This window comes from Mya arenaria, chromosome 5 (assembly GCF_026914265.1).
Source record: "Mya arenaria isolate MELC-2E11 chromosome 5, ASM2691426v1".
NCBI lineage: Eukaryota > Metazoa > Mollusca > Bivalvia > Myida > Myidae > Mya > Mya arenaria.
Window position 1 is genome coordinate 2,171,015 of NC_069126.1, and position 26,172 is coordinate 2,197,186.

General features: G+C 38.7%; 2 protein-coding genes across 2 annotated transcripts; one reads left to right on the top strand and one right to left on the bottom strand.

Moving 5' to 3' along the window:
• Positions 1-7,938: 7,938 nt before the first annotated feature.
• LOC128233802 (uncharacterized) lies at positions 7,939-14,163 on the top strand. The gene is made up of 5 exons (XM_052947656.1): positions 7,939-7,975; positions 8,408-8,464; positions 11,373-11,492; positions 12,999-13,161; positions 13,993-14,163. Exons 1-5 carry the CDS (start codon positions 7,960-7,962, stop codon positions 14,048-14,050), a joined length of 414 nt encoding a protein of 137 aa, XP_052803616.1. The 5' UTR covers positions 7,939-7,959; the 3' UTR covers positions 14,051-14,163.
• A 395-nt stretch (positions 14,164-14,558) lies between these two features.
• Positions 14,559-25,920, bottom strand: LOC128233801 (IQ calmodulin-binding motif-containing protein 1-like). The gene is made up of 12 exons (XM_052947655.1): positions 25,759-25,920; positions 23,853-24,015; positions 23,504-23,642; positions 23,120-23,219; positions 22,511-22,610; positions 21,685-21,780; positions 19,980-20,163; positions 19,239-19,348; positions 18,197-18,339; positions 16,615-16,895; positions 15,760-15,916; positions 14,559-15,272 (listed from the first exon to the last, which is right to left on the bottom strand). The coding sequence occupies exons 1-12, from the start codon at positions 25,865-25,867 to the stop codon at positions 15,082-15,084; spliced, it is 1,773 nt and encodes a 590-aa protein (XP_052803615.1). The 5' UTR covers positions 25,868-25,920; the 3' UTR covers positions 14,559-15,081.
• Between the last annotated feature and the right edge of the window lie 252 nt (positions 25,921-26,172).

Here is a 26,172-nt window from a genome sequence, read left to right on the forward strand (position 1 = left end):
TGCCTTTGTTTCGATAACATAGTATGAATATTGTTCACCAAGAGGAAATTGATTCATGTGCGGTTGAGCGCCCCGCGCCCATAATTCTTTACTGACTCAAGCAGGGCCAAATCATAAAACCACACTACCATGATCATTAAACATTGGCCCCTGAACTCAACTTTTTGATATAAAGAATATCTCTTCGTGGTTGTTGCTATGTAGTATATAAAGACCTATCCGTGTCCACTAACTGCAGTATGACCTTACTCCTTCCCATCTTTGTGGTTGTTGCTAATGCGTCTATAATGACCTGTCCGTACCCATTAACTGCAGTATGACCTTACCTCTAACCATCTTCGTGGTTGTTGCTAATGCGTCTATAATGACCTGTCCGTACCCATTAACTGCAGTATGACCATACCTCTAACCATCTTCGTGGTTGTTGCTAATGCGTCTATAATGACCTGTCCGTACTCATTAACTGCAGTATGACCTTACTCCTAACCATCTTTGTGGTTGTTGCTAATGCGTCTATAATGACCTGTCCGTACCCATTAACTGCAGTATGACCATACCTCTAACCATCTTCGTGGTTGTTGCTAATGCGTCTATAATGACCTGTCCGTACTCATTAACTGCAGTATGACCTTACTCCTAACCATCTTTGTGGTTGTTGCTAATGCGTCTATAATGACCTGTCCGTACCCATTAACTGCAGTATGACCATACCTCTAACCATCTTCGTGGTTGTTGCTAATGCGTCTATAATGACCTGTCCGTACTCATTAACTGCAGTATGACCTTACCCCTAACCATCTTCGTGGTTGTTGCTAATGCGTCTATAATGACCTGTCCGTACCCATTAACTGCAGTATGACCTTACCTCTAACCATCTTCGTGGTTGTTGCTAATGCGTCTATAATGACCTGTCCGTACCCATTAACTGCAGTATGACCTTACCCCTAACCATCTTCGCGGTTGTTGCTAATGCGTCTATAATGACCTGTCCGTACCCATTAACTGCAGTATGACCTTACCCCTAACCATCTTCGTGGTTGTTGCTAATGCGTCTATAATGACCTGTCCGTACCCATTAACTGCAGTATGACCATACCTCTAACCATCTTCGCGGTTGTTGCTAATGCGTCTATAATGACCTGTCCGTACCCATTAACTGCAGTATGACCATACCTCTAACCATATTCGTGGTTGTTGCTAATGCGTCTATAATGACCTGTCCGTACCCATTAACTGCAGTATGACCTTACCCCTAACCATCTTCGTGGTTGTTGCTAATGCGTCTATAATGACCTGTCCGTACCCATTAACTGCAGTATGACCATACCTCTAACCATCTTCGTGGTTGTTGCTAAGGCGTCTATAATGACCTGTCCGTACCCATTAACTGCAGTATGACCTTACACCTAACCATCTTCGTGGTTGTTGCTAATGCGTCTATAATGACCTGTCCGTACTCATTAACTGCAGTATGACCTTACTCCTAACAATCTTTGTGGTTGTTGCTAATGCGTCTATAATGACCTGTCCGTACCCATTAACTGCAGTATGACCATACCTCTAACCATCTTCGTGGTTGTTGCTAAGGCGTCTATAATGACCTGTCCGTACCCATTAACTGCAGTATGACCTTACACCTAACCATCTTCGTGGTTGTTGCTAATGCGTCTATAATGACCTGTCCGTACTCATTAACTGCAGTATGACCTTACCTCTAACCATCTTCGTGGTTGTTGCTAAGGCGTCTATAATGACCTGTCCGTACTCATTAACTGCAGTATGACCTTACTCCTAACCATCTTTGTGGTTGTTGCTAAGGCGTCTATAATGACCTGTCCGTACCCATTAACTGCAGTATGACCTTACCCCTAACCATCTTCGTGGTTGTTGCTAATGCGTCTATAATGACCTGTCCGTACCCATTAACTGCAGTATGACCTTACCCCTAACCATCTTCGCGGTTGTTGCTAATGCGTCTATAATGACCTGTCCGTACCCATTAACTGCAGTATGACCATACCCCTAACCATCTTCGCGGTTGTTGCTAATGCGTCTATAATGACCTGTCCGTACCCATTAACTGCAGTATGACCTTACCCCTAACCATCTTCGTGGTTGTTGCTAAGGCGTCTATAATGACCTGTCCGTACCCATTAACTGCAGTATGACCTTACACCTAACCATCTTCGTGGTTGTTGCTAATGCGTCTATAATGACCTGTCCGTACTCATTAACTGCAGTATGACCTTACTCCTTCCCATCTTTGTGGTTGTTGCTAATGCGTCTATAATGACCTGTCCGTACCCATTAACTGCAGTATGACCATACCTCTAACCATCTTCGTGGTTGTTGCTAATGCGTCTATAATGACCTGTCCGTACTCATTAACTGCAGTATGACCTTACTCCTTCCCATCTTCGTGGTTGTTGCTAATGCGTCTATAATGACCTGTCCGTACCCATTAACTGCAGTATGACCATACCTCTAACCATCTTCGTGGTTGTTGCTAATGCGTCTATAATGACCTGTCCGTACCCATTAACTGCAGTATGACCTTACTCCTAACCATCTTCGCGGTTGTTGCTAAGGCGTCTATAATGACCTGTCCGTACCCATTAACTGCAGTATGACCTTACTCCTTCCCATCTTCGTGGTTGTTGCTAAGGCGTCTATAATGACCTGTCCGTACCCATTAACTGCAGTATGACCATACCTCTTCCCATCTTCGTGGTTGTTGCTAAGGCGTCTATAATGACCTGTCCGTACCCATTAACTGCAGTATGACCTTACTCCTTCCCATCTTCGTGGTTGTTGCTAAGGCGTCTATAATGACCTGTCCGTACCCATTAACTGCAGTATGACCATACCTCTAACCATCTTCGTGGTTGTTGCTAATGCGTCTATAATGACCTGTCCGTACCCATTAACTGCAGTATGACCTTACTCCTTCCCATCTTCGTGGTTGTTGCTAATGCGTCTATAATGACCTGTCCGTACCCATTAACTGCAGTATGACCATACCTCTTCCCATCTTCGTGGTTGTTGCTAAGGCGTCTATAATGACCTGTCCGTACCCATTAACTGCAGTATGACCTTACTCCTTCCCATCTTTGTGGTTGTTGCTAAGGCGTCTATAATGACCTGTCCGTACCCATTAACTGCAGTATGACCATACCTCTTCCCATCTTCGTGGTTGTTGCTAATGCGTCTATAATGACCTGTCCGTACCCATTAACTGCAGTATGACCTTACTCCTTCCCATCTTCGTGGTTGTTGCTAAGGCGTCTATAATGACCTGTCCGTACCCATTAACTGCAGTATGACCATACCCCTAACCATCTTCGTGGTTGTTGCTAAGGCGTCTATAATGACCTGTCCGTACCCATTAACTGCAGTATGACCTTACACCTAACCATCTTCGTGGTTGTTGCTAAGGCGTCTATAATGACCTGTCCGTACCCATGAACTGCAGTATGACCATACCCCTAACCATCTTCGTGGTTGTTGCTAAGGCGTCTATAATGACCTGTTCGTACTCATTAACTGCAGTATGACCATACCCCTAACCATCTTCGTGGTTGTTGCTAATGCGTCTATAATGACCTGTTCGTACTCATTAACTGCAGTATGACCATACCCCTAACCATCTTCGTGGTTGTTGCTAATGCGTCTATAATGACCTGTCCGTACCCATTAACTGCAGTATGACCTTACTCCTAACCATCTTCGTGGTTGTTGCTAATGCGTCTATAATGACCTGTCCGTACCCATTAACTGCAGTATGACCTTACACCTAACCATCTTCGTGGTTGTTGCTAATGCGTCTATAATGACCTGTCCGTACCCATTAACTGCAGTATGACCTTACCTCTAACCATCTTCGTGGTTGTTGCTAATGCGTCTATAATGACCTGTCCGTACCCATTAACTGCAGTATGACCTTACCCCTAACCATCTTCGTGGTTGTTGCTAAGGCGTCTATAATGACCTGTCCGTACTCATTAACTGCAGTATGACCTTACCCCTAACCATCTTCGTGGTTGTTGCTAAGGCGTCTATAATGACCTGTCCGTACTCATTAACTGCAGTATGACCTTACTCCTAACCATCTTTGTGGTTGTTGCTAATGCGTCTATAATGACCTGTCCGTACCCATTAACTGCAGTATGACCATACCCCTAACCATATTCGTGGTTGTTGCTAATGCGTCTATAATGACCTGTCCGTACCCATTAACTGCAGTATGACCTTACCCCTAACCATCTTCGTGGTTGTTGCTAATGCGTCTATAATGACCTGTCCGTACCCATTAACTGCAGTATGACCTTACCTCTAACCATCTTCGTGGTTGTTGCTAATGCGTCTATAATGACCTGTCCGTACCCATTAACTGCAGTATGACCATACCTCTAACCATCTTCGTGGTTGTTGCTAATGCGTCTATAATGACCTGTCCGTACTCATTAACTGCAGTATGACCTTACACCTAACCATCTTCGTGGTTGTTGCTAAGGCGTCTATAATGACCTGTCCGTACCCATTAACTGCAGTATGACCATACCCCTAACCATCTTCGTGGTTGTTGCTAAGGCGTCTATAATGACCTGTCCGTGTCCATTAACTGCAGTATGACCATACCCCTAACCATCTTCGTGGTTGTTGCTAAGGCGTCTATAATGACCTGTCCGTGTCCACTAACTGCAGTATGACCTTACCCCTAACCATCTTCGTGGTTGTTGCTAAGGCGTCTATAATGACCTGTCCGTACCCATTAACTGCAGTATGACCTTACTCCTAACCATCTTCGTGGTTGTTGCTAATGCGTCTATAATGACCTGTCCGTACCCATTAACTGCAGTATGACCATACCTCTAACCATCTTCGTGGTTGTTGCTAATGCGTCTATAATGACCTGTCCGTACCCATTAACTGCAGTATGACCTTACTCCTAACCATCTTCGTGGTTGTTGCTAATGCGTCTATAATGACCTGTCCGTACCCATTAACTGCAGTATGACCATACCCCTAACCATCTTCGTGGTTGTTGCTAATGCGTCTATAATGACCTGTCCGTACCCATTAACTGCAGTATGACCTTACCCCTAACCATCTTCGTGGTTGTTGCTAATGCGTCTATAATGACCTGTCCGTACCCATTAACTGCAGTATGACCTTACACCTAACCATCTTCGTGGTTGTTGCTAATGCGTCTATAATGACCTGTCCGTACCCATTAACTGCAGTATGACCTTACCCCTAACCATCTTCGTGGTTGTTGCTAATGCGTCTATAATGACCTGTCCGTACCCATTAACTGCAGTATGACCTTACACCTAACCATCTTCGTGGTTGTTGCTAAGGCGTCTATAATGACCTGTCCGTGTCCACTTACTGCAGTATGACCATACCTCTAACCATCTTTGTGGTTGTTGCTAAGGCGTCTATAATGACCTGTCCGTGTCCACTAACTGCAGTATGACCATACCTCTAACCATCTTCGTGGTTGTTGCTAAGGCGTCTATAATGACCTGTCCGTGTCCACTAACTGCAGTATGACCATACCTCTAACCATCTTCGTGGTTGTTGCTAAGGCGTCTATAATGACCTGTCCGTACTCATTAACTGCAGTATGACCTTACTCCTAACCATCTTCGTGGTTGTTGCTAATGCGTCTATAATGACCTGTCCGTACCCATTAACTGCAGTATGACCATACCTCTAACCATCTTCGTGGTTGTTGCTAATGCGTCTATAATGACCTGTCCGTACTCATTAACTGCAGTATGACCTTACTCCTTCCCATCTTTGTGGTTGTTGCTAAGGCGTCTATAATGACCTGTCCGTACCCATTAACTGCAGTATGACCTTACACCTAACCATCTTCGTGGTTGTTGCTAATGCGTCTATAATGACCTGTCCGTACTCATTAACTGCAGTATGACCTTACTCCTTCCCATCTTTGTGGTTGTTGCTAAGGCGTCTATAATGACCTGTCCGTACCCATTAACTGCAGTATGACCATACCTCTAACCATCTTCGCGGTTGTTGCTAAGGCGTCTATAATGACCTGTCCGTACCCATTAACTGCAGTATGACCATACCTCTAACCATCTTCGTGGTTGTTGCTAAGGCGTCTATAATGACCTGTCCGTACTCATTAACTGCAGTATGACCTTACTTCTTCCCATCTTCGTGGTTGTTGCTAATGCGTCTATAATGACCTGTCCGTACCCATTAACTGCAGTATGACCATACCTCTTCCCATCTTCGTGGTTGTTGCTAAGGCGTCTATAATGACCTGTCCGTACTCATTAACTGCAGTATGACCTTACTCCTTCCCATCTTCGTGGTTGTTGCTAAGGCGTCTATAATGACCTGTCCGTACCCATTAACTGCATAATGACCTCACTCCTAACCACCGTCGTAACTGTTGCTAGACGGAATGTTCTAGACGGGTTGACTATTGCTAATCGCATGAAACAATACTGGGGAAATCAATGATTTTGTCATACATATATTTGAAGGTTATTTTCTGGTTTCAGATGTATGCTTGCCAAAGCAGCCTGTCATGATCAAACTCTTGAGACAAAAACCCTGCTCAGGATGATCAGATAAAGATCGAAGCGTTCCGCTTCCGATGGCGACCAGATGGAAGATGTGTCTGTGTATTGGTTATTGTTGCTGTATTTTGTAAATTCATCTTTTAACTTTTATTTCTGAAGTGAAACATCTCCACGGAGATATCACATCTTATCAGTATTGACTTGGTCGATTTTGCACTTAACACTTCATTAAGTAAAGACGTAAATTTCTAAAAATCTACATTTCGACACATAATAATAATAAAGATAACCTAGCTAGATTCAGGGTCATTAAGATTGTGCAATATTGACAACGTAGATGTAGCATCATTGAAAATGACGATTTCGCAACATTAATCAGGTCGATTTCGCAACCATCGATTCAACAATATTGACACAATCGATTTCACAACATTGATAAGGTCGATTTTGCAACCATCGATTCCACCATTCGGAGCTCCTCTGCCATTTTTATTGAAAACAACTTCGGATATATTTGGACGGTTTACATACTCAAAAAGCAGATCGCGTAGTAATTTCATTTAGCATTTAAATGTTATGACTTAACTCTTGGGAACCTTAATTATGTTTGCAATAATACACTTTACTGGCAGTCAATTTAAACTTAGATCAAAAAATACAACTCTTAAAAACTACATTTAATAAATGATATAATTAAAAAATATACGAACTACTTCTACTGATATACCGGCATTCATCCGAGGTTGTTTTCGAAAAAAAAAACGGCCGAGGAGTTCCGAATGCGATTCCACAACATTGACACAGTCGATTTCGCATCTATCGATTCCACAACATTGACACTGTCGATTTCGCAACAGTAGAATTGGCAACATTGACAAAGTCGATTTCGCAACAGTAAACTTGTCAACAATGACAAAGTCGATTTCGCATCCGTTGATGTCCCAACATTTAGAAGTCGATTTCGCATCCGTTGATGTCGCAACCTTGACAAGGGCGATTTCGCATACGTTGATGTCGCAACATTGACAAAGTCGATTTCGCATACGGAGATGTGGCAACATTGATAAAGTCGATTTCAAAACAGTTGACAGTTTTCAACACGAAATGGTAAAAAAGGCAATATTGTCAAAATTGTCGACGTTTAATTCGCAAAATTTTGGCGGCATTGATAAGCGGATGACATGTAAATAGCGGCGTTATCAGTGTTTATGTTTTTCTAAGGGTCAAAGACAAAAAAATCACGTACGAACTTAGTGGGAAAAATCCTTGGTGATGAAATGTGCTAATATATTGCACTCATTGAAATGACCAAAAATGTTCAAAACAAAACGAAATCATATCAGGTCATATCTTTGCCGCTACTGAGAATAACAATTCCACCAAGAGGGAGAAAGACATGCTTCTTTTATATCGTAAGTTAAAATTATAGAACATTAAAATTAAAGACAGTTAATACGGCATGTATTTGCGAGTGAAAATAATACAATACAATATCCTTAAATACTTGTACAGATAACTCTCTAAGTGTTTTTTTTTATATTTATTATGTCTTTGTATCGTTTTATGAAAAGGCAGTGCATATATAGCGATCTTTGTTAGTTAATATGATTGGTCGCGAGAGATTCTTAAACAAATGTCCAAGGAGTGTCCCCGAACCAGAAACATAATTTGGCAAACTCTGATGACTTTGGGGTAAATGAGATGAAACGAAGGAACATATACGATCAAGTAAATGATGGTTTGGCATTTTTAGCAGGCGATTTTTTTTGAGAACATGTATGTCCCTATTATGCTTGGAAGACCTACACCTTATACACCTTACCAAAACAGCGATTACGTTTTAGTATTACAGATCGCCGTAACCCTTTCGACGCCTGTTCGCAATGATCGTATTATATTAGGTGAGATATGTTTCTTATATTTTCCAAATGAGTACTCATTTAGTATATTATCAGTATTTGATATTCATGTTCTGTTATACATTACTCCATATTTGTCTAACAATATGAATAGGGAATACTCCCTCATAACCGAGTTTTATTTGACAGGGATGTTTGGGGGATCACCGTCTCACCGTCGTCTTTTTCTCCTATATTGAAATAATAAGTGAAATTGCGAAGTGCCCCCCCACCCTCCCTACGGGTCAGCTAGTGTAACATGTTTTTTTTATAAAGTCTGTATGCAATTTACAGCTGATAGACCCAAAACATATATATTAGTTATATAGTGTAACCAAGTAGTTTCAGTTTTGTTACAATTTATTGTCCGTCAAAAACCAGAACCAGGTGAAATACTCTAGTGTATTATATTTTAATCAGTGGAGGGAACACATGTTAAACTACCAGGGGCGTAGCTAGCCCTCTATCAATGTGGATTATTGTAAAACGAATGGAATAAAGGATTTTTTTTTTGTAATGTAATAAAATCGCTTTTCTGAGTCTGAGTCTAGACTCGGTCTTGAGATTGTTGGCTATAATGGCCTCAGGTCGTGTAGACTCGGTCTTGAGATTGTTGGCTATAATGGCCTCAGGTCGTGTAGACTCGGTCTTGAGATTGTTGGCTATAATGGCCTCAGGTCGTGTAGACTCGGTCTTGAGATTGTTGGCTATAATGGCCTCAGGTCGTGTAGACTCGGTCTTGAGATTGTTGGCTATAATGGCCTCAGGTCGTGTAGACTCGGTCTTGAGATTGTTGGCTATAATGGCCTCAGGTCGTGTAGACTCGGTCTTGAGATTGTTGGCTATAATGGCCTCAGGTCGTGTAGACTCGGTCTTGAGATTGTTGGCTATAATGGCCTCAGGTCGTGGCCTGACTCTAGACTCGGCCTTGAGATTGTTGGCTATAATGGCCTCAAGTCGTGTAGACTCGGTCTTGAGATTGTTGGCTATAATGGCCTCAGGTCGTGTAGACTCGGTCTTGAGATTGTTGGCTATAATGGCCTCAGGTCGTGTAGACTCGGTCTTGAGATTGTTGGCTATAATGGCCTCAGGTCGTGTAGACTCGGTCTTGAGATTGTTGGCTATAATGGCCTCAGGTCGTGTAGACTCGGTCTTGAGATTGTTGGCTATAATGGCCTCAGGTCGTGTAGACTCGGTCTTGAGATTGTTGGCTATAATGGCCTCAGGTCGTGTAGACTCGGTCTTGAGATTGTTGGCTATAATGGCCTCAGGTCGTGTAGACTCGGTCTTGAGATTGTTGGCTATAATGGCCTCAGGTCGTGTAGACTCGGTCTTGAGATTGTTGGCTATAATGGCCTCAGGTCGTGTAGACTCGGTCTTGAGATTGTTGGCTATAATGGCCTCAGGTCGTGTAGACTCGGTCTTGAGATTGTTGGCTATAATGGCCTCAGGTCGTGTAGACTCGGTCTTGAGATTGTTGGCTATAATGGCCTCAGGTCGTGTAGACTCGGTCTTGAGATTGTTGGCTATAATGGCCTCAGGTCGTGTAGACTCGGTCTTCAGATTGTTGGCTATAATGGCCTCAGGTCGTGTAGACTCGGTCTTCAGATTGTTGGCTATAATGGCCTCAGGTCGTGTAGACTCGGTCTTGAGATTGTTGGCTATAATGGCCTCAGGTCGTGTAGACTCGGTCTTGAGATTGTTGGCTATAATGGCCTCAGGTCGTGTAGACTCGGTCTTGAGATTGTTGGCTATAATGGCCTCAGGTCGTGTAGACTCGGTCTTGAGATTGTTGGCTATAATGGCCTCAGGTCGTGTAGACTCGGTCTTGAGATTGTTGGCTATAATGGCCTCAGGTCGTGTAGACTCGGTCTTGAGATTGTTGGCTATAATGGCCTCAGGTCGTGTAGACTCGGTCTTGAGATTGTTGGCTATAATGGCCTCAGGTCGTGTAGACTCGGTCTTGAGATTGTTGGCTATAATGGCCTCAGGTCGTGTAGACTCGGTCTTGAGATTGTTGGCTATAATGGCCTCAGGTCGTGTAGACTCGGTCTTCAGATTGTTGGCTATAATGGCCTCAGGTCGTGTAGACTCGGTCTTGAGATTGTTGGCTATAATGGCCTCAGGTCGTGTAGACTCGGTCTTGAGATTGTTGGCTATAATGGCCTCAGATCGTGTAGACTCGGTCTTGAGATTGTTGGCTATAATGGCCTCAGGTCGTGTAGACTCGGTCTTGAGATTGTTGGCTATAATGGCCTCAGGTCGTGGCCTTTGAGATTGTTGGCTATAATGGCCTCAGGTCGTGGCCTGACTCTAGACTCGGCCTTGAGATTGTTGGCTATAATGGCCTCAGGCCGTGGCGCTTTGCCGAAAATATTCTAAATTGATGAAATTCAGAATATTGTATGTACAAAAGTTGCACTATGACACCGTTACGTGATGCAAATAAGGAATGTTTAATTATATCCATTACATTGTAGTTTGGCGCGCTTTAACATGATTTATTTTGTATACGGGGTTTGATCTAAGATAAGGTAAAATGCACTACAATATACAATATATCCCTAAGGATTGATAACTCTCTACAGTCGCTTAGCTGGCTGTAAGCAAATACGCAGTTGCGTAATGAAATTTTGACAGGTTGAAATTTGTGTCATAGCAAAACCCCCGAATTTGAAATAAAAACAGAGGGTGTGGGGGGTAGGGGTGATGGGGTGAAGATATACCAAGGCATCGATCTGCGTTATCCCAAATTGGCCCTAGCTACGCCCCTGCCTTATTACACAACAATGCAAACATTTGAATTTTTTTTAACTTCTGTTGTTTTTTGTAACAGACGAAATCAAGATTTCTTGTTTTTATTAAGTCTCAAGCTGTTTTTGTTGGATTTATAATTACGCACCTTTCGCAGATGGATGCCCCGGCAGCTGTTGGCAAGGATACGACCTCCTGGTGCAGCAATGCTGTAGCCCATGGCCCACTGGCATGTGTCATAATATGCCTTGGGATATCGTTACAGAACTTTGTTCAGGTAGTTTACTGTTTTACTAACAGATGCATGAATAACGTGCTTTCTACGTCTGTATAATGTATAACAAAATCAATTGATGAGCTGTCTTATTCAATTTGAAATATCATGAAATCATTATATTATATTGTATTGTTTCCAATTTGGTCGAAATAATGCCCTCAATAATTGAATTATAGTGTTCATTAATAGAATACTTATTGGCAGAATAATATTATCACTTATATGAAAAAAATCTTGACACTGTATTTAATTCACATTATAATAAATAGTTCATTGTTAACATGAATTGTGTAAATGTTCGTATATGACAGTCTTGCAACAACTTGTAATGGATACAAATGTGTAAATGTTGAAAATATATTGATTGAATGTGGTTTTACTGAATATATCTACATTATTTACAGGATGAAATTATTGTAATTTATAATCATCATACTAAACTGAGTTGTGTTTGTCGAAGAAATGTTGAATATATGTAAAATTATGTTGAATTACATGAGAAAAGTATAAAAGTGATAGTGTGATTGTATGTTTTGTATGATGCTTAAAATGTAAGTTAGTATATGTGTTTTTGTTATACTTTTTGTGTGAAGGCCATGCTGGAAATAATTAGTATGTCTGTAATGATTGTACACTTAGTACGTAACCTTCGTTAAATAAAGTTGTTATTATTATTATTATTATTATTATTATTATTATTATTATTATTATAATTATTATTATTATTATCTCCGAATCAATTATTGATTTGTCAAAATTGCATAGTCGGTAACCACGGTACGTTATACTTCATAAATACCGTGGGACAATTGACTTATAACAAGAATCTCGTTTTAATAAATATGAAGAGCAGACAACTATTCTTCAAATGAATTAGCATGTTACAATTAAATACTCTTCATTAACAATGAAGATTCGTTGACCTCAATGGGCGAGTGGCCTTGAATGCTGACACATTTTACAGTTCTGAAAAGGACCCGGTTTTCGCCAGAATATTTTTAAACGGGAAAGCATCTGGTACCAAGGGCGGATCCAGGATTTGACGTTAGAAGGGGCGTTACTTAGGGGCGTCATCTTTTGACATGCGCCGCTCCCACAGAACCGAAATTTATTTCGTTTAAAGTTTTATCAGGGGGTGGGGGAGTGGTTGATGATTTTTTTTACCAATATCTGTACCGAATAGGTCCATTGAGGGCGTATTTATAATTGTTTTCACCTTTAATGAACTAAAAAGTAAACTTGAACGATATTAGGTGTGTGTGTGGGGGGGGGGGGGGAGGGTCCAGATCTGCTAGTAGGTTTGTTGCTAAACTACATCATTAAGTATTTCATAGGAAAATCTTCCACGCTACACAACGAAGTAGCAGGACATTACGGCCCATGGGCATTACGGACAAGACATAACAGACCATATTTTGGAACATAACGGTCCATATTTTGTGACATTACGTACCGTCCAGAAGAACATACAGGACAATGATTTAAAAAATCGTCCATTCTCTTCAGGCATTTCAACTACACCCACACAAGTCCCGGCAGCAATTCATGCATCCGTTATCAAGACAACGGCAACATCCCTCCCACGTAACTGTTCCGGAAGTGACGCAGCCTCCTGTGGATTCACTTCTTTTCTTATCTGCTCCACCAGAGGGAAATATTTCACGAACATGTAGGTCAACAAGTGATATATAAAGCATCTTTGGAAATAAAGTATGTGAGCTAAGAGCTCATACTAACTAAATACCTGTCATAAATTTATAGAGGATAATTGCGTGCTTCAGCACAGAGTTGACACACCACGCCCCCCCCCCCCCCCCTACAAATAGCTCGTACATGCTAAATAAATGACAAAAAGGGGCGGGGGCGTGGTGTGTCAAACATCGCACCCTGCCACGGTGTACCGAGTGAGCACCTAAAGTTATTTCAAGAGCGAACTATTTACTTTTGGTGTTCGCGGGGTGAAATATTTTGAAATCTTACACTGACACAAACAATTATTAATGTATGTCTAAAAATGATATAAAATGGCATTTAACTGTAGTGTTTCAGAAAAGCGTGCCAATTGTTTGTGTAACGCTGTAGGCGGCGGATGTGCGTTCATAGTATAACATTCCGTTATAGACGGAAGTACGTTCATAGTACGTTTGCTAACTTGGTTGGAAATATGCAAATAAGCAAAGCACGGGTTCTGTGTAGATTGAGAATTTACTGTATATAAAGACCAGCGGACCCCTTCAGGGTCGAGCATGCTTTTCTCTGAAGGGATCTGTTGGCCTTGTTAACGCCGCACGTTACATTTGAAACACTCGTGTGAGAACCACAATATAAATCACTGGAAAGAATATAATAATCGTTATATTAATAATCGTTATATTAATAATCGTTATATTTTTAATATCTCTCGGAAGACAAAACAATACCTGGGACCAAAAATAAACATACTCAAGATCATACTGAAGTTATTAAACGAATAAATTTGAATATTTCTGTCTGATTTCAGATGTGAGTTTGCTAAAGCAGCCTGCCATGATCCGACCATTAGACCAATGCAATGCTAAGACAGTTGGGCATTTAACTTTTACACTCTGGTAACATCACCTATGACAAATAAACTATCTGACGTGATCATTTACTGTACAAGTTAATTCGCACAATAAATATGAACACAGCAGCATGTCTCTAAAACAACCAACGTCCGTAGTTCAACAGAATCAGCAATATTTTGAATAATCTAACATGAATGTTTTATACATTAACCTTTATGAACACTTTTCTTTTATACATTCTTATAATAAAAAATCATATATTTAAGACCGGTCCTATACATACAGTTTGAGCTACGAGGAAATCGAACCAAGCGATTTTGAGCCAACAGGGTTTGACTGTTTATACTTGTGGCCTTTAAAATGATCTGAACAAGGTTTTAAATACATTCTTATAATAAAAAATCATATATTTAAGACCGGTCCTATACATACAGTTTGAGCTACGAGGAAATCGAACCAAGCGATTTTGAGCCAACAGGGTTTGACTGTTTATACTTGTGGCCTTTAAAATGATCTGAACAAGGTTTTAAATCATTTATTAAAAAAAGTTCAAATATGTAAAACTATCTTAACGATCATTGTAGCATTACGGACGGATGCTGCATGTACACATGTAAATCTGGTGCCTGGCTGAGACTACCGTATGAGAGAGTACAGTTTTAACTTTACCATCTCAAGAACAGGAAATGAAATTACAGCTTGTTCTTACTACAATGAACATGCATGTGAGGAATGTATATACTACTGCTCTAGGTCCTGGCTGTTGCTTCCATGAATATACTGAATGTCTCTTACGTTAGACATCAAATTGAGGAATTTAGACCTAAATGCCCTTTTTAAAGTAACACAGCAGAAAACTATGTTCTTAAACGGTTAACTACATTTAAACACATGGAAGTGTTATCAGCCAACTGCCTACACATACATGTTTTTTCTCTGATCAATCAGATCACAGTAAACTTCACCAATCACAACTCAAAATACCCAGCCAATCAGATGTAAGAAAACCTGACCAATCAGAAACTCAACCAGCCAATCAGCTTTTAGAACAGCAGCACTTCCTCCTCTGGTATTTCCGCTTCCTGGAACTCATCTCCCAGTTTTTTCCACCATGGCAACTGAAGGTTCCGGAGTGTTTCCATGTGGTTCACACGTGCCTTAGTTGCCACGGGAACGGAGCGGGTTGAGTACATCTCAACATCCTTCTGTGTGACTTTGTCTAGTGGTGGCGCCACTGGAGCGTACAGAGAAAATTAAGAATTAAGAGAAAATATTAGTTACACATTTTTGATGATTGTCAACTTAAATATAGGAGGTTGAAAAATAACAACAAGTCTTTATATGCCATGTATTATTTTACAAATTTGAAAGGTACTTGTTCAATGTCACACTGTGTGCCAATTGTTCAGAACTGTTAAATTTAATCCTGTTGTTAATGCCATTGTTACTGCACTTGAATCTTAAATGATCATTCAACAAGATTTGAGACAACGGTCTCAGATGTTCTTCTTTTATGCAAGTATATGCACACATCATAAAATATTTAACCTTTTTAAGTTAATAACAAAGCCTTAAAAAACACTGTTAACTTTATAACGAAGTTCTGAGCAATCGGCCTAATGTCTTTCGAAACCTGAGGAAAAAAACGTTCTTCTTAAAACAATAACTTTTAACACAGTACAGTAATAACATTTGTATTGTAGAAGTAAAAAACCCATTACATGAGCACAGTTCAGAGTCGATATCTAGACGGGTGATGAGCATTTCTCGCTTGTGTTCGTCCTTCCGGCTCTGTCGAATTCCGCCATAGTACTGTCCAAGCATTCCCATTGCCTTCTTTTGAAGAACTTCCAACTCCTCACGTGTCATAACATGCGTCTAAAACATTGAATACAGTTATTGAGATCAATGTAACAAGGCCAGCCAGCATAACTTTACAATCATTTTAGACAGAGGGAGTAGGACTTCCTACACATGGATATTGTAACTGGTAACATGGAGACAAAGTTTCATGTCAAAAACTTCAATGAGTTATGGCCCAGCTGATTTAGTTCCTGCTACCATGAAAACAACAACAACAGTAAGGCTATGTCAATATCTTGATGTTTTCTTCTATAAAAAACCCCCAGACAAACTTAAAACTAGTTTCAACACTACAGTAAGGTTAATTTGCTGAACACATAATCCCATAATAATCAAGTCAAGCTTGAATGTCATTCAAATTTACCAGTAAAAAGACAAGGCTTTCTCATGTTATGATATAATGTTATAGCACCAATGTTGGTTCATATTTTTAGGTTGATCAAAAGGCATGACTCAATGCTTTAGACAACACCAAGGCTAGGATTCTCTTTCTTTGAAAAGCAGACAACCTAAAAATTATCATTCAAGTACTCGTAGAAAAAAAGAAATTTGGGTCTAAGGGATATGGTTGTTTTCATATCAATCAATAAAGAGAACAATAAAGCACAAGCCAACACCCACCATTTTATCTCTTTGTGCCAGGGGGGATAATACTACAATTATTTTATAAACACAACAACAACAACAACAACACCCTAGACATTCTGACATACTGGATTCTCCTCTCTGTGGTTGCTGATACACTTCTGCAGTTCCACCCTCCTATTGTCAGTGAGCCCTGGTGGTCGAAGGTGAATCGGAATGTCTCCTTTCTTCCTCTCAATCCTCTCAAGCCAGGTGCGGAATGTGCGCTGAATTTTCACGGCCGCACGGATACGTTTTATGTTATCCCGTCGCCCAGTAAGCTTTTCCCTCTCGCTGAATCCTCTCCAAAGTTTCTGAATCTTGGTGGCGGCATCAAACTCTTCATTTTGGAGATACTTGTCAACTTTAGCTGAAACAGTCAATCACAACAATAAAAAGGTGATATATTGTGTATTTCACATGTTAATAACCTGTCAAATATTGTTTTGTAAAATTATTTCTACTGATTTTCTTACCATTGTAATAATAATAATGTTATTATTATTTGAAAAAGTAAACAAAAAGCTATTAGACAAGATGTTTTCTTCATATTTATAATAACACCTTCAGTATTGCACAGCAGGACACTCAAATCTGAGATCTGATAGACAGCAGATGGTAATAAAGATTAAGATCAATACACAGAAGTTGTGTACTATATACGGAATGGGGGTGGGGGCTGTCATTTATAGAATGCTTAAACTAGCCTTTAATTTTGTTTTCATCAATCAAGTTCATTCGTTATACACATGCACAAAAAAGAAAAACAATATTTTGATACTTGATTATAGACTGTCTAAATGTTTATTATCTTAAATGAACTCAGATTTGTTATTGAGATATTTAAAACTTTCATGATGCAGTGTAGATATGATTTTATTAAGAACATGCCATTTGAAATGAATCCAAAAAGAAAAGAAGAAACACTGATTTTGACTGATCAGATAATAGTTCTACCCCCTACGAACAATTCCTCTTATTAAAGGAACCTATCCACAACACACAATTTCCCTTTAAAAAGGAAACTGTCAACAACACACAATTTCCCCTTTAAAAGGAAACTATCCTCTATGGACAATTCTCCTCTTAAAAGGAAACTATCCACAACACACAATTCCCCCTTTAAAAGGAAACTATTGCCTATGAATAATTCTCCTCTTAAAAGAAAACTATCCACAACACACAATTCCCCTTTTAAAAGGAAACAATCGCCTACGAACAATTTTCCTCTTAAAGAAAACTATCCACAACACACAATTCCCCCTTTAAAAGGAAACAATCGCCTACGAACAATTCTCCTCTTAAAAGGAAACTATCCACAACACACAATTCCCCTTTTAAAAGGAAACAATCCCCTACGAACAATTCTCCTCTTAAAAGGAAACTATCCACTATGAGCATCCCCTTTTAAAAGGAAACTATCCACTACAAACAATTCCCTTTTCTTTAAAAACTATCCACTACACACAATTCCCCTTTCTTTAAAAACTATCCACTACACACAATTCCCCTTTCTTTAAAAACTATCCACTACACACAATTCCCCTTTCTTTAAAAACTATCCACTACACACAATTCCCCTTTCTTTAAAAACTATCCACTACACACAATTCCCCTTTTAAGAGAAAACTATCCACAACACAACATTCCTCATTGTACTCATGAACTTACATGCAGGCAATATTTCTATGCAATGAAGTTGTTTTTCCCTGAATTCCCGCATAATTTTCTGCCGATTGAGCAAACCCCGATACTCCATCTCAGACTGGTGTTTTGTTCGGACAAGGGTCTCTTCCCGAACCCTTTGGCGGTTCCTTGAAAGTTACAAAGACAAAATATCATATATGTACAGTACCCTCAAATTAAGTAGCAACCCAATACAACTCACACTGTACAGTGGAGATTAAATATTAGGAAATCTATTTTTATTGACAATGTTTGTTGCCTCTTTCAATACATATATTTGCAAGATTTGTCAATAACTATATGTGTCCTTGATGTTAACAAATCTCATCATGTTCAACCTACAAGCATGATTTAAGGATTGGCCCCATTCCACATTTGTCCATTGTGGGTGAACACAGGAGGGAGAGTGCAAAATCTCCATGAAACTCGTTAACACTTCTCTCATTATTTGCAAGCATGCATTTGCTTGAATGCCCTCAAACAACATTATCACACAAACAACTGATCTTTTCTTTTATTTACATTTTAAATAATAAGTGTTCACACTTAAAAGTACCAGTAAGTATACACTTCAGCATCTGAGTACCTATTGTTCAGTTTAAATAGGTAACTATATATTACGTTGTAATAAACGAACAGGCTGTACTTGTGAAACATACTGCACAAATTGCTATGTGCACCTGTCTGGGTTCGAACCCACGACCTCTCGCTCTGTAGGCGGACACTCTACCGCGTTGCTATAAAAGTTAGCTTTATAACGAGACAGTTTAAGTGCTGCTATATACATATTGTATACCTGGTTATATTTGTAACTTTGTATACACAATGCTTAAATAATGACGCACTAATCCATCAGAGCACAATATTGAGATAAATAATGACCTCATAAACCCTTCCAGCTTAAAATATAGGAATGTCAAGTTTTCCCTATACTATAGACTAAATGTAAAAATTTACTATGAAAAGTATGATCGCTGTCTTCTTTCCAAATCTAATGGATAGTCTGACTCAATTCTAAATGTACTACCTGAAGGCTTTATGAAGTTTAGCGAAGGCTTTGTTTGCCTTGGCCAGTTTCTTCCTGGTGATGAACCCCTTCCAGTTGGCCTGGATCAACACTGCCGAGTCGGAATTTCTCTAAAAATGTTTGAAATAAATCAGCTTTTTGGTATTAACAAGACTTGAATGATTTGTATAGGTGTTTGTTAATGCAAGTATGAAAGCATTAGGCGGTTGCATAATTTGTAGAGTCTGGAACACTTGCAGACTTCTCCGGGCACTAGCAACATATTTTCATACACAAATAAAAAAATATATTTGTTTTACTCATCATTTGCAAAATAATCCAACTACAATGCTAAATAACACCTCGAAAGCATATAAAAAATAAAAAGTGAAATGGGTTAATACCAGTGGTGTCAGGATTATCTTTAACCATCTAGATGATTATTAAACTTGCTGTAGATGTTATACCAATAGATTGTAGCAATTTCTTACACCCCCACTATCATGAACACTTCCCTTAATACCTTCCATATTTTACAGTAGGGCATAATTATCAAAATAGCCGGTCATATCAAAGTGGACTATAATATGTACTTCAGTTCAAACACAAGAATCCTTTTTTGTGTCCAGTAATCAAGTAAATATCACTATAAAGTAAACCGCTTTATTGACATGAGAATAATCATGTGCATTATTTCGATGGATATTTTAATATCACCTAGACTAGATGTCATGCATTATCAAAACTGAGTTATATCACCACCTCCATTTCTGCTCTCTGTGCATTCCCAGCTTCCAGCAGCTTGTGAAGGTGCTTGAGATCGCGACTGAACCCTTGACCCTCCCATCGCGCAAGCAGGGGACGTAGTCCGCGGTACCGGGCACAAAGGGAAGCAACCATGGGCTTGTGGTACTCGCAGATACACAGCACACACTTTGCTGCTCCTCTGTGAAATATAGCACAGATTTAGGAAAATACTGCATATTGGGAAATGTGGCATTGAATTTAATTAATTATAACAATACCATATCATATGTCTTAATCTTCATCGATGTCATTTGTTTTGTCGCCAAAAAACATGCCATCATTAAATTGTTAATAATGACGTTGAGGTAACTATAGTACCTGTTTATATTCTTTATTATATGTACTGATCAAGGTATTGTGCCAAAGCGTTTACATTAAATTAACTGTACTTTAATGCTATTTTATTATTATTATTATCATCATATTAATCATAAATACTTTACTCCATCATTTAATGCATATGACTTAACTAGATATTAATTTTGAATAGTAAATTCAGGACATTGTTATTCTCTTATAAATTTCTGAAATAACGAAGAAGGAACAAAGCGGTAGAAAGAAAAAGAAGAAGAGTTGTCACAACAACCCCTTTTATTTATTGGCAGTGACACATAGACAGTAAGTTATGAAGATTATTTTGTTTATGTTATGTATTTTTTTTAATTTGTGTACAAATAAACTTATTCTGTTTGTCATCTAGGCTAGTGTATTTATGGTATTTGTTCAGTATCTGAATGTTGTTAAGGTGTATAGATAGTTTCGCTGAAAACGAAAAGTAATATTGACCTCTAACTTTGTTCTCAGTAATTATAATTATTATACGGTATACTTTTAAGTGAAATTCAAACATATATGGTACATACCAAACAATTTTATAAAAAGGCTTGCTTTGATGCAGTGTATGACATCAATGATGACGTCACGTACAGTACATATGATTTGTCAGTTAAGTTCAAAGGAATGTACACATATGGTAATGAATTGTTGAAAGTACCTATGAAAGCATTTGCCCAAAATATTTGTGATTTGAAAAATTGCTTTTTTAATGATCTATTGTGTTGTGAAATAATAAGGCTGTTTAAACATTACTCTCTCGAATCAACACAGTCTCAACCTGTAAGATATGCACTTTATTATACAATATTTTCGATCATTTACCGTATGATTTATTTCTTTCATCCTTTATGGTTGTCCATTTCTATTTATTTAAGAAATTTGTCCTATTATCTAACACCAACAGTTAAACATAAACATAACAGTCTGTAAGTAAAGAATGAAAAAAAAAAATAGAATGACAGTGGTTAAACTTTAAAATAAGAATTTAGATTATCAGGGCTTGTTACAGATCAAGTTACCAAGCAATAGTTTGAGAATAGTCGACTTATTGATACAAGAGTCTACTTTCAATGAAAAACAATGGTAACCTTTCATGTAATAACTCAAAAGAACATTGAAATCTCTCTACATACCCGAACACACTGTAATACAAGGAAATGCACTACCAGTTATAAATTTCAAAACATGAGGTTAACAGATTACTTTTACCACAACTGCAAAATGTATGGTGGTTCTTTGAAAGCAATGTGTCATTTATTGAGATTTCTAAAACATGATCATCTTTCAATGTAAAATCAGTAAAAGAAATGTCTTTAAGACTTACGCCCCAAGTCCAGGGTCAGTCTCGGCGGACAGTTTGTAAACCAGCTCATCCATGATGCTGAATAGCGTCTTGTGTGGGACTTCTTTCAGTGCTAGCCTGTAACAGGGGGGACAACTGACTCATGAAACATTTCAGAATCCCTACATGGGCAAGATTGTAAATGAGCTGTATAGAAATTGTGGGAGCTTTTCTTTCGAACAAACCACAGTGGGAAATATATTATGCATTCAAATTACAGTCCAATTACAAATATTGTAATTATAAGTAAATTATTCATAAGGATTTTAATGAGCTTGTTAATGATGGTGTCAAATGTTTTGTAGGAGACTGTCTTCCTTGTGCTATCTGGGAACAGTTATGTTGAACACTTTAGAACACTCTCACTTTAAACAAGAGCAGATGATCAATACATACATGTAATAACAACTAGAATATTTTACATTTCTTATCCATTTCAACTTTCCATATCACAATTAAACAATATGTTAAATACATCACACTTTCTGGACTTTTAGATATCTAATTTCCAATTACAATTTTACAAATACTGAGAAGATGAGAATGGTTTAGTGTAGAGGTCTGTGTTTCAATCAAGAGGACGTAGGTTCAACCTCACTAGCTGCATGTTTTCATGGCCTTTCTAAATAGACATGAGTACTCGTTTCTAACCAAGAAATGCATCTTAAGAGTGTATGATGCATATAATCTGACCGCTGTTTTTGCAATGGAGTTATATAAATTAGTTTAAACTAAATATTGCCAAAACTTAGCAGAAAGTGGTTGTTTAATTGATAAATAATTGTATCCTCAACATTCCCACACGTACCAGTTTGCTCTGACGACCTTTACAACCATATCCATCACCATAATAACAGATTCACCATTGTCCATGATCATCAGCTGGAGTAACCATGGCGATGACATCACTGAAACAATGTAACATAAAAGAGTTTGAATGGAGCCTGAGAATTTAAACAGTAACAAATTAAAGTTGCATAATTGATGAGCAGACTACGCTTAACATGTACCATGCAAGTATTGTCAATAAATGCATATGAGTGAGTGATGACAGGGATGTGTTGCTCTATCTGTTTTACTATTGAGTGCCCTACAACCAATCCTACACAACGGTATGTCAGAATAAAGTGCCATCTCGACCACAAGTGTCCCTGTGGGTAGAATTCCGCTGCCATGCTGAAAGAGCTGTTCTGATTCAGATTTTTTTAAAACCTTTTGGCAAGGCTTCAACTTTCCAACTTTTTTTCTATTGATTAACTTTTACTATTTTTAACTGGAGAGCAATATTTTTATTCACAGACAACAGTAATTGCACCCGGACATGAATGCTCACAATTAAAATTTATGGTTGATAAAAAAATGTCCACCCTTGAATGATAACCCCATTATAATGCCATCTATGATGCAAGACACCAACCTTTTGCTGTGATGGAGAGATACGCGGCTGCTATCACAACCAGGGCTTCTATAACAGTCTTGAAACATCCCAGCAGAAACATCCTCTCTTTTTCTTTGCTCTAACAGAAAAAAATGACCATTTTTTTTATTTGACAAAATGAGCTTTCACATTCCTGGTAACAAAGGATGAACATTTTCAATACAATGTACATTAACTTATAGTGAATGTTTTATAATAATATTCTAAAATATTTTTTTCATTTCAACCATTTTATGTGCATTTAAGTTGAAGATAATTCACATATTTCATATATTTTTTATTAGTTATAGACCGCAAAGAAGCAAACAAATTAAGGAAAACTTCAATCTATCTTATAATTTTCATGCAACTGTTTACACATACTGGAACTTTTGGCACTACAAGGTATCGAGCCTGGATGCGCCTGGCCACCAGAAACATGTTGTCAACAGCATCTGGCAGTTTTTCCTTCTCAACCTGTCGCATTTCATCTTTACTCAGGTCAAGGCCAGTCACTACTTGGCTGGGAAGATAAAGAAAAAAAGAAGTTAATAAATTATAAAAATTGTAGTATTTAGACATAGGTTACCTTTTCAGATACAAGGGACAACAAAATTACAACAAAAAGTAGATACACGATCATTTAGAACTGCTCAAAATACAGCTTAATCTAAAGCTTTACAGTATTTAAAATATAAGTTACTTTAGAATTTTTTATACAATTTCTCATTACCTAAAAATGGCAGTAAGTCTTGAGGCAGTGTGCCATTGTCCCTCAATGACACTGTAGTCTTGCTTCAGGATTAAGATGAGAACATCAAGCAGCTGAAACTCCCAAATTTCGCGCCGTATTCGTGTACCATCACCAGAAGCAGGGGGACATGTGTCTAGAATTGCTGTATGAAAAGAAATAATTTAAAATTAGTCAAATAGTTTATATTAAAGTCAACTCTACTATGGTTAAATGTGTCAGTCTTTACCGTATGATCGCGGATCCGTGGTCTAGTGGTAACGCAATTGACTATCAATTCAGGGGTCAGAAGTTCGATTCACCGTCGCATGACTAAAAATTACTAATTGTCTTCCGGGAAGGACGTTAAATGGGGGTCCCCATTAGAGAACCAGGGTAGCTCTAACCAAGGTTACATTCTGTCTGTGCACTATGCTCCAAAAAACCTAAAATGACTTACAATCTAAATGGAGCACTCGCTGAATGGGCAAGGCCAGAGTGGGAGTATAAATAAGCTTAAGTGGAGCACTCACCGAATGGGCAAGGCCCGAGTGCAAGTATAAACAAGCTTAAATGGAGCACTCGCCGAATGAGCAAGTCCCCCCCCTCCCCAGTATGATCGCATTTTATTCCCAAGATTGCGTCTAGGCTGGTGAGAACATACCATAAGAGATCGGAAAAATAATAATCAATAATCGTCCTCTGAAAACCTTAAAATCATGGCCGATATATTTGCACTTTGCCACGTTCTTTAAACTTTCCAGTAGGTGTTGACATTTTGAGAACAAACACGATAACACATACAATATAAGGACTTTGCTTAACAAAATTTTTCATTCTCGACAGGTTATTGCACTAAACACTGTCAGAAAGATTATTTTGCTTTGTATTAGTATTGCATGGTTTAAAATAACTATTGCCATTTTCACGAAAAAAAAAATTGTCACTGGGCCACCATTAAAAAAATGTTGGTTTGCGGTGCTCCTACCCACAATTTTTGGGGTGGGTAGGTAGGTAGGGATTTTTATTTTTTATTTTTTACAGACAACAAAGGCAAATCTATATGACCCTTAGTCTAATGTAAGGGGCATGCATATTTTAGATAACAGCACTGAGAATTCAACGACAGAACCATTTTATTATTTTTCAGATACATGGATACACTTTAATTCTTTCTAGAAAGTCTTTTAATAATGGGTCTCCCACTCCTTGCAGGGTTTGCAGATTGGCAGTACAACACGGTTGGTCTGTAGAGCATTAAAGGACCAAATGCGAAATTGGCCCAAAGAAAGAAAATGGGACAAAAAAAATAAAAAAAATGACGGCAGCGATAGCGATAAAAAAGATTGGGTCGGGGCTAATTTCGGTGAGTCGGTCTCATGATGGCCTACAGTCAACAAAATATGGTGGCCAATGGTGGCAGACAATTTTAAAATTATTTCAATGCATCCTGTAACCTATAACATAGATGAAAAGTTTTTTTGCTCGAGTTTTAACAAATTTGTTTGCCTGCGTCTTATAACCACTATCGTCTTATAACCACTCATTTACGATATTTCAATTATTTTTCAATATTTGTAAACAGCTATATATGCTGAAATTTGTGTGAGTGCAAAGGTTTGCATCAGTGACCCACTTTCAGTCAGAAACCAGGTCACTCAGTGGCCATTGCTATGATGCGCTAATATAAAACAAACAGGCGGTTATTAACGGCACATGAATTTACTGAATAATGCACATTTTCTACCGATAATGCCTGGGTTTTTGGATTTTAACACACTACGGTAACGAACCGAAGACACACATTTTATGCAATAATGCGTTAAAACGTTAAGGGATTAGAACAATCCCGTTTTGAACGTCTATTAGTATTATTTAAACTACTTCAAGACCAGACATGTCAACATACGCTTTAACCGTAGTAAGAGTGATGGCACTCGTCTGTCCTTGGTCTCAGCAACTTCTGCCGCTAAGTGGATGATTCGTTTGTCTCTGGCCGGACTAGTTCCGCGAGACATGATGAAAATCCTGAAAAATATAACTTGTTTACAAACACATAAAAAATGCCGGAAGTTAGATTTTAAAGAATTTGATTACAGTTATTGATAATGATAAACCGGCTTCCAAGACTTAAATTTGTAATCGATTAATCAGCAATATCTTACACACTGCTATTTTCTCTCGCGAAGGTGGTAATTTAGCAACGAAATAATTCAAGTAAACTTAAAAATAGCACAAACTAACAACAGCAGAGCCACAAAATTATTCAACTGTATTTTCATTGCCCTATCTCCTTGCTCATGCACAACGAAAGGTCAGTAAT

Bases quoted from the DNA above. Each gene is read 5' to 3' on its own strand.
- LOC128233802 (XM_052947656.1), top strand. The intron at 11,493-12,998 runs GTAGTTTACTGT...CATTCTCTTCAG, and splicing joins CGTTACAGAACTTTGTTCAG to GCATTTCAACTACACCCACA. The intron at 13,162-13,992 runs GTAGGTCAACAA...GTCTGATTTCAG, and splicing joins GGGAAATATTTCACGAACAT to ATGTGAGTTTGCTAAAGCAG.
- LOC128233801 (XM_052947655.1), bottom strand. From the start codon at position 25,867: ATGTCTCGCGGAACTAGTCCGGCCAGAGACAAACGAATCATCCACTTA. The intron at 24,016-25,758 runs GTATGTTGACAT...CTTTTCATACAG, and splicing joins ACTCTTACTACGGTTAAAGC to CAATTCTAGACACATGTCCC. The intron at 16,896-18,196 runs GTAAGTTCATGA...TGACTGTTTCAG, and splicing joins CATAGAAATATTGCCTGCAT to CTAAAGTTGACAAGTATCTC.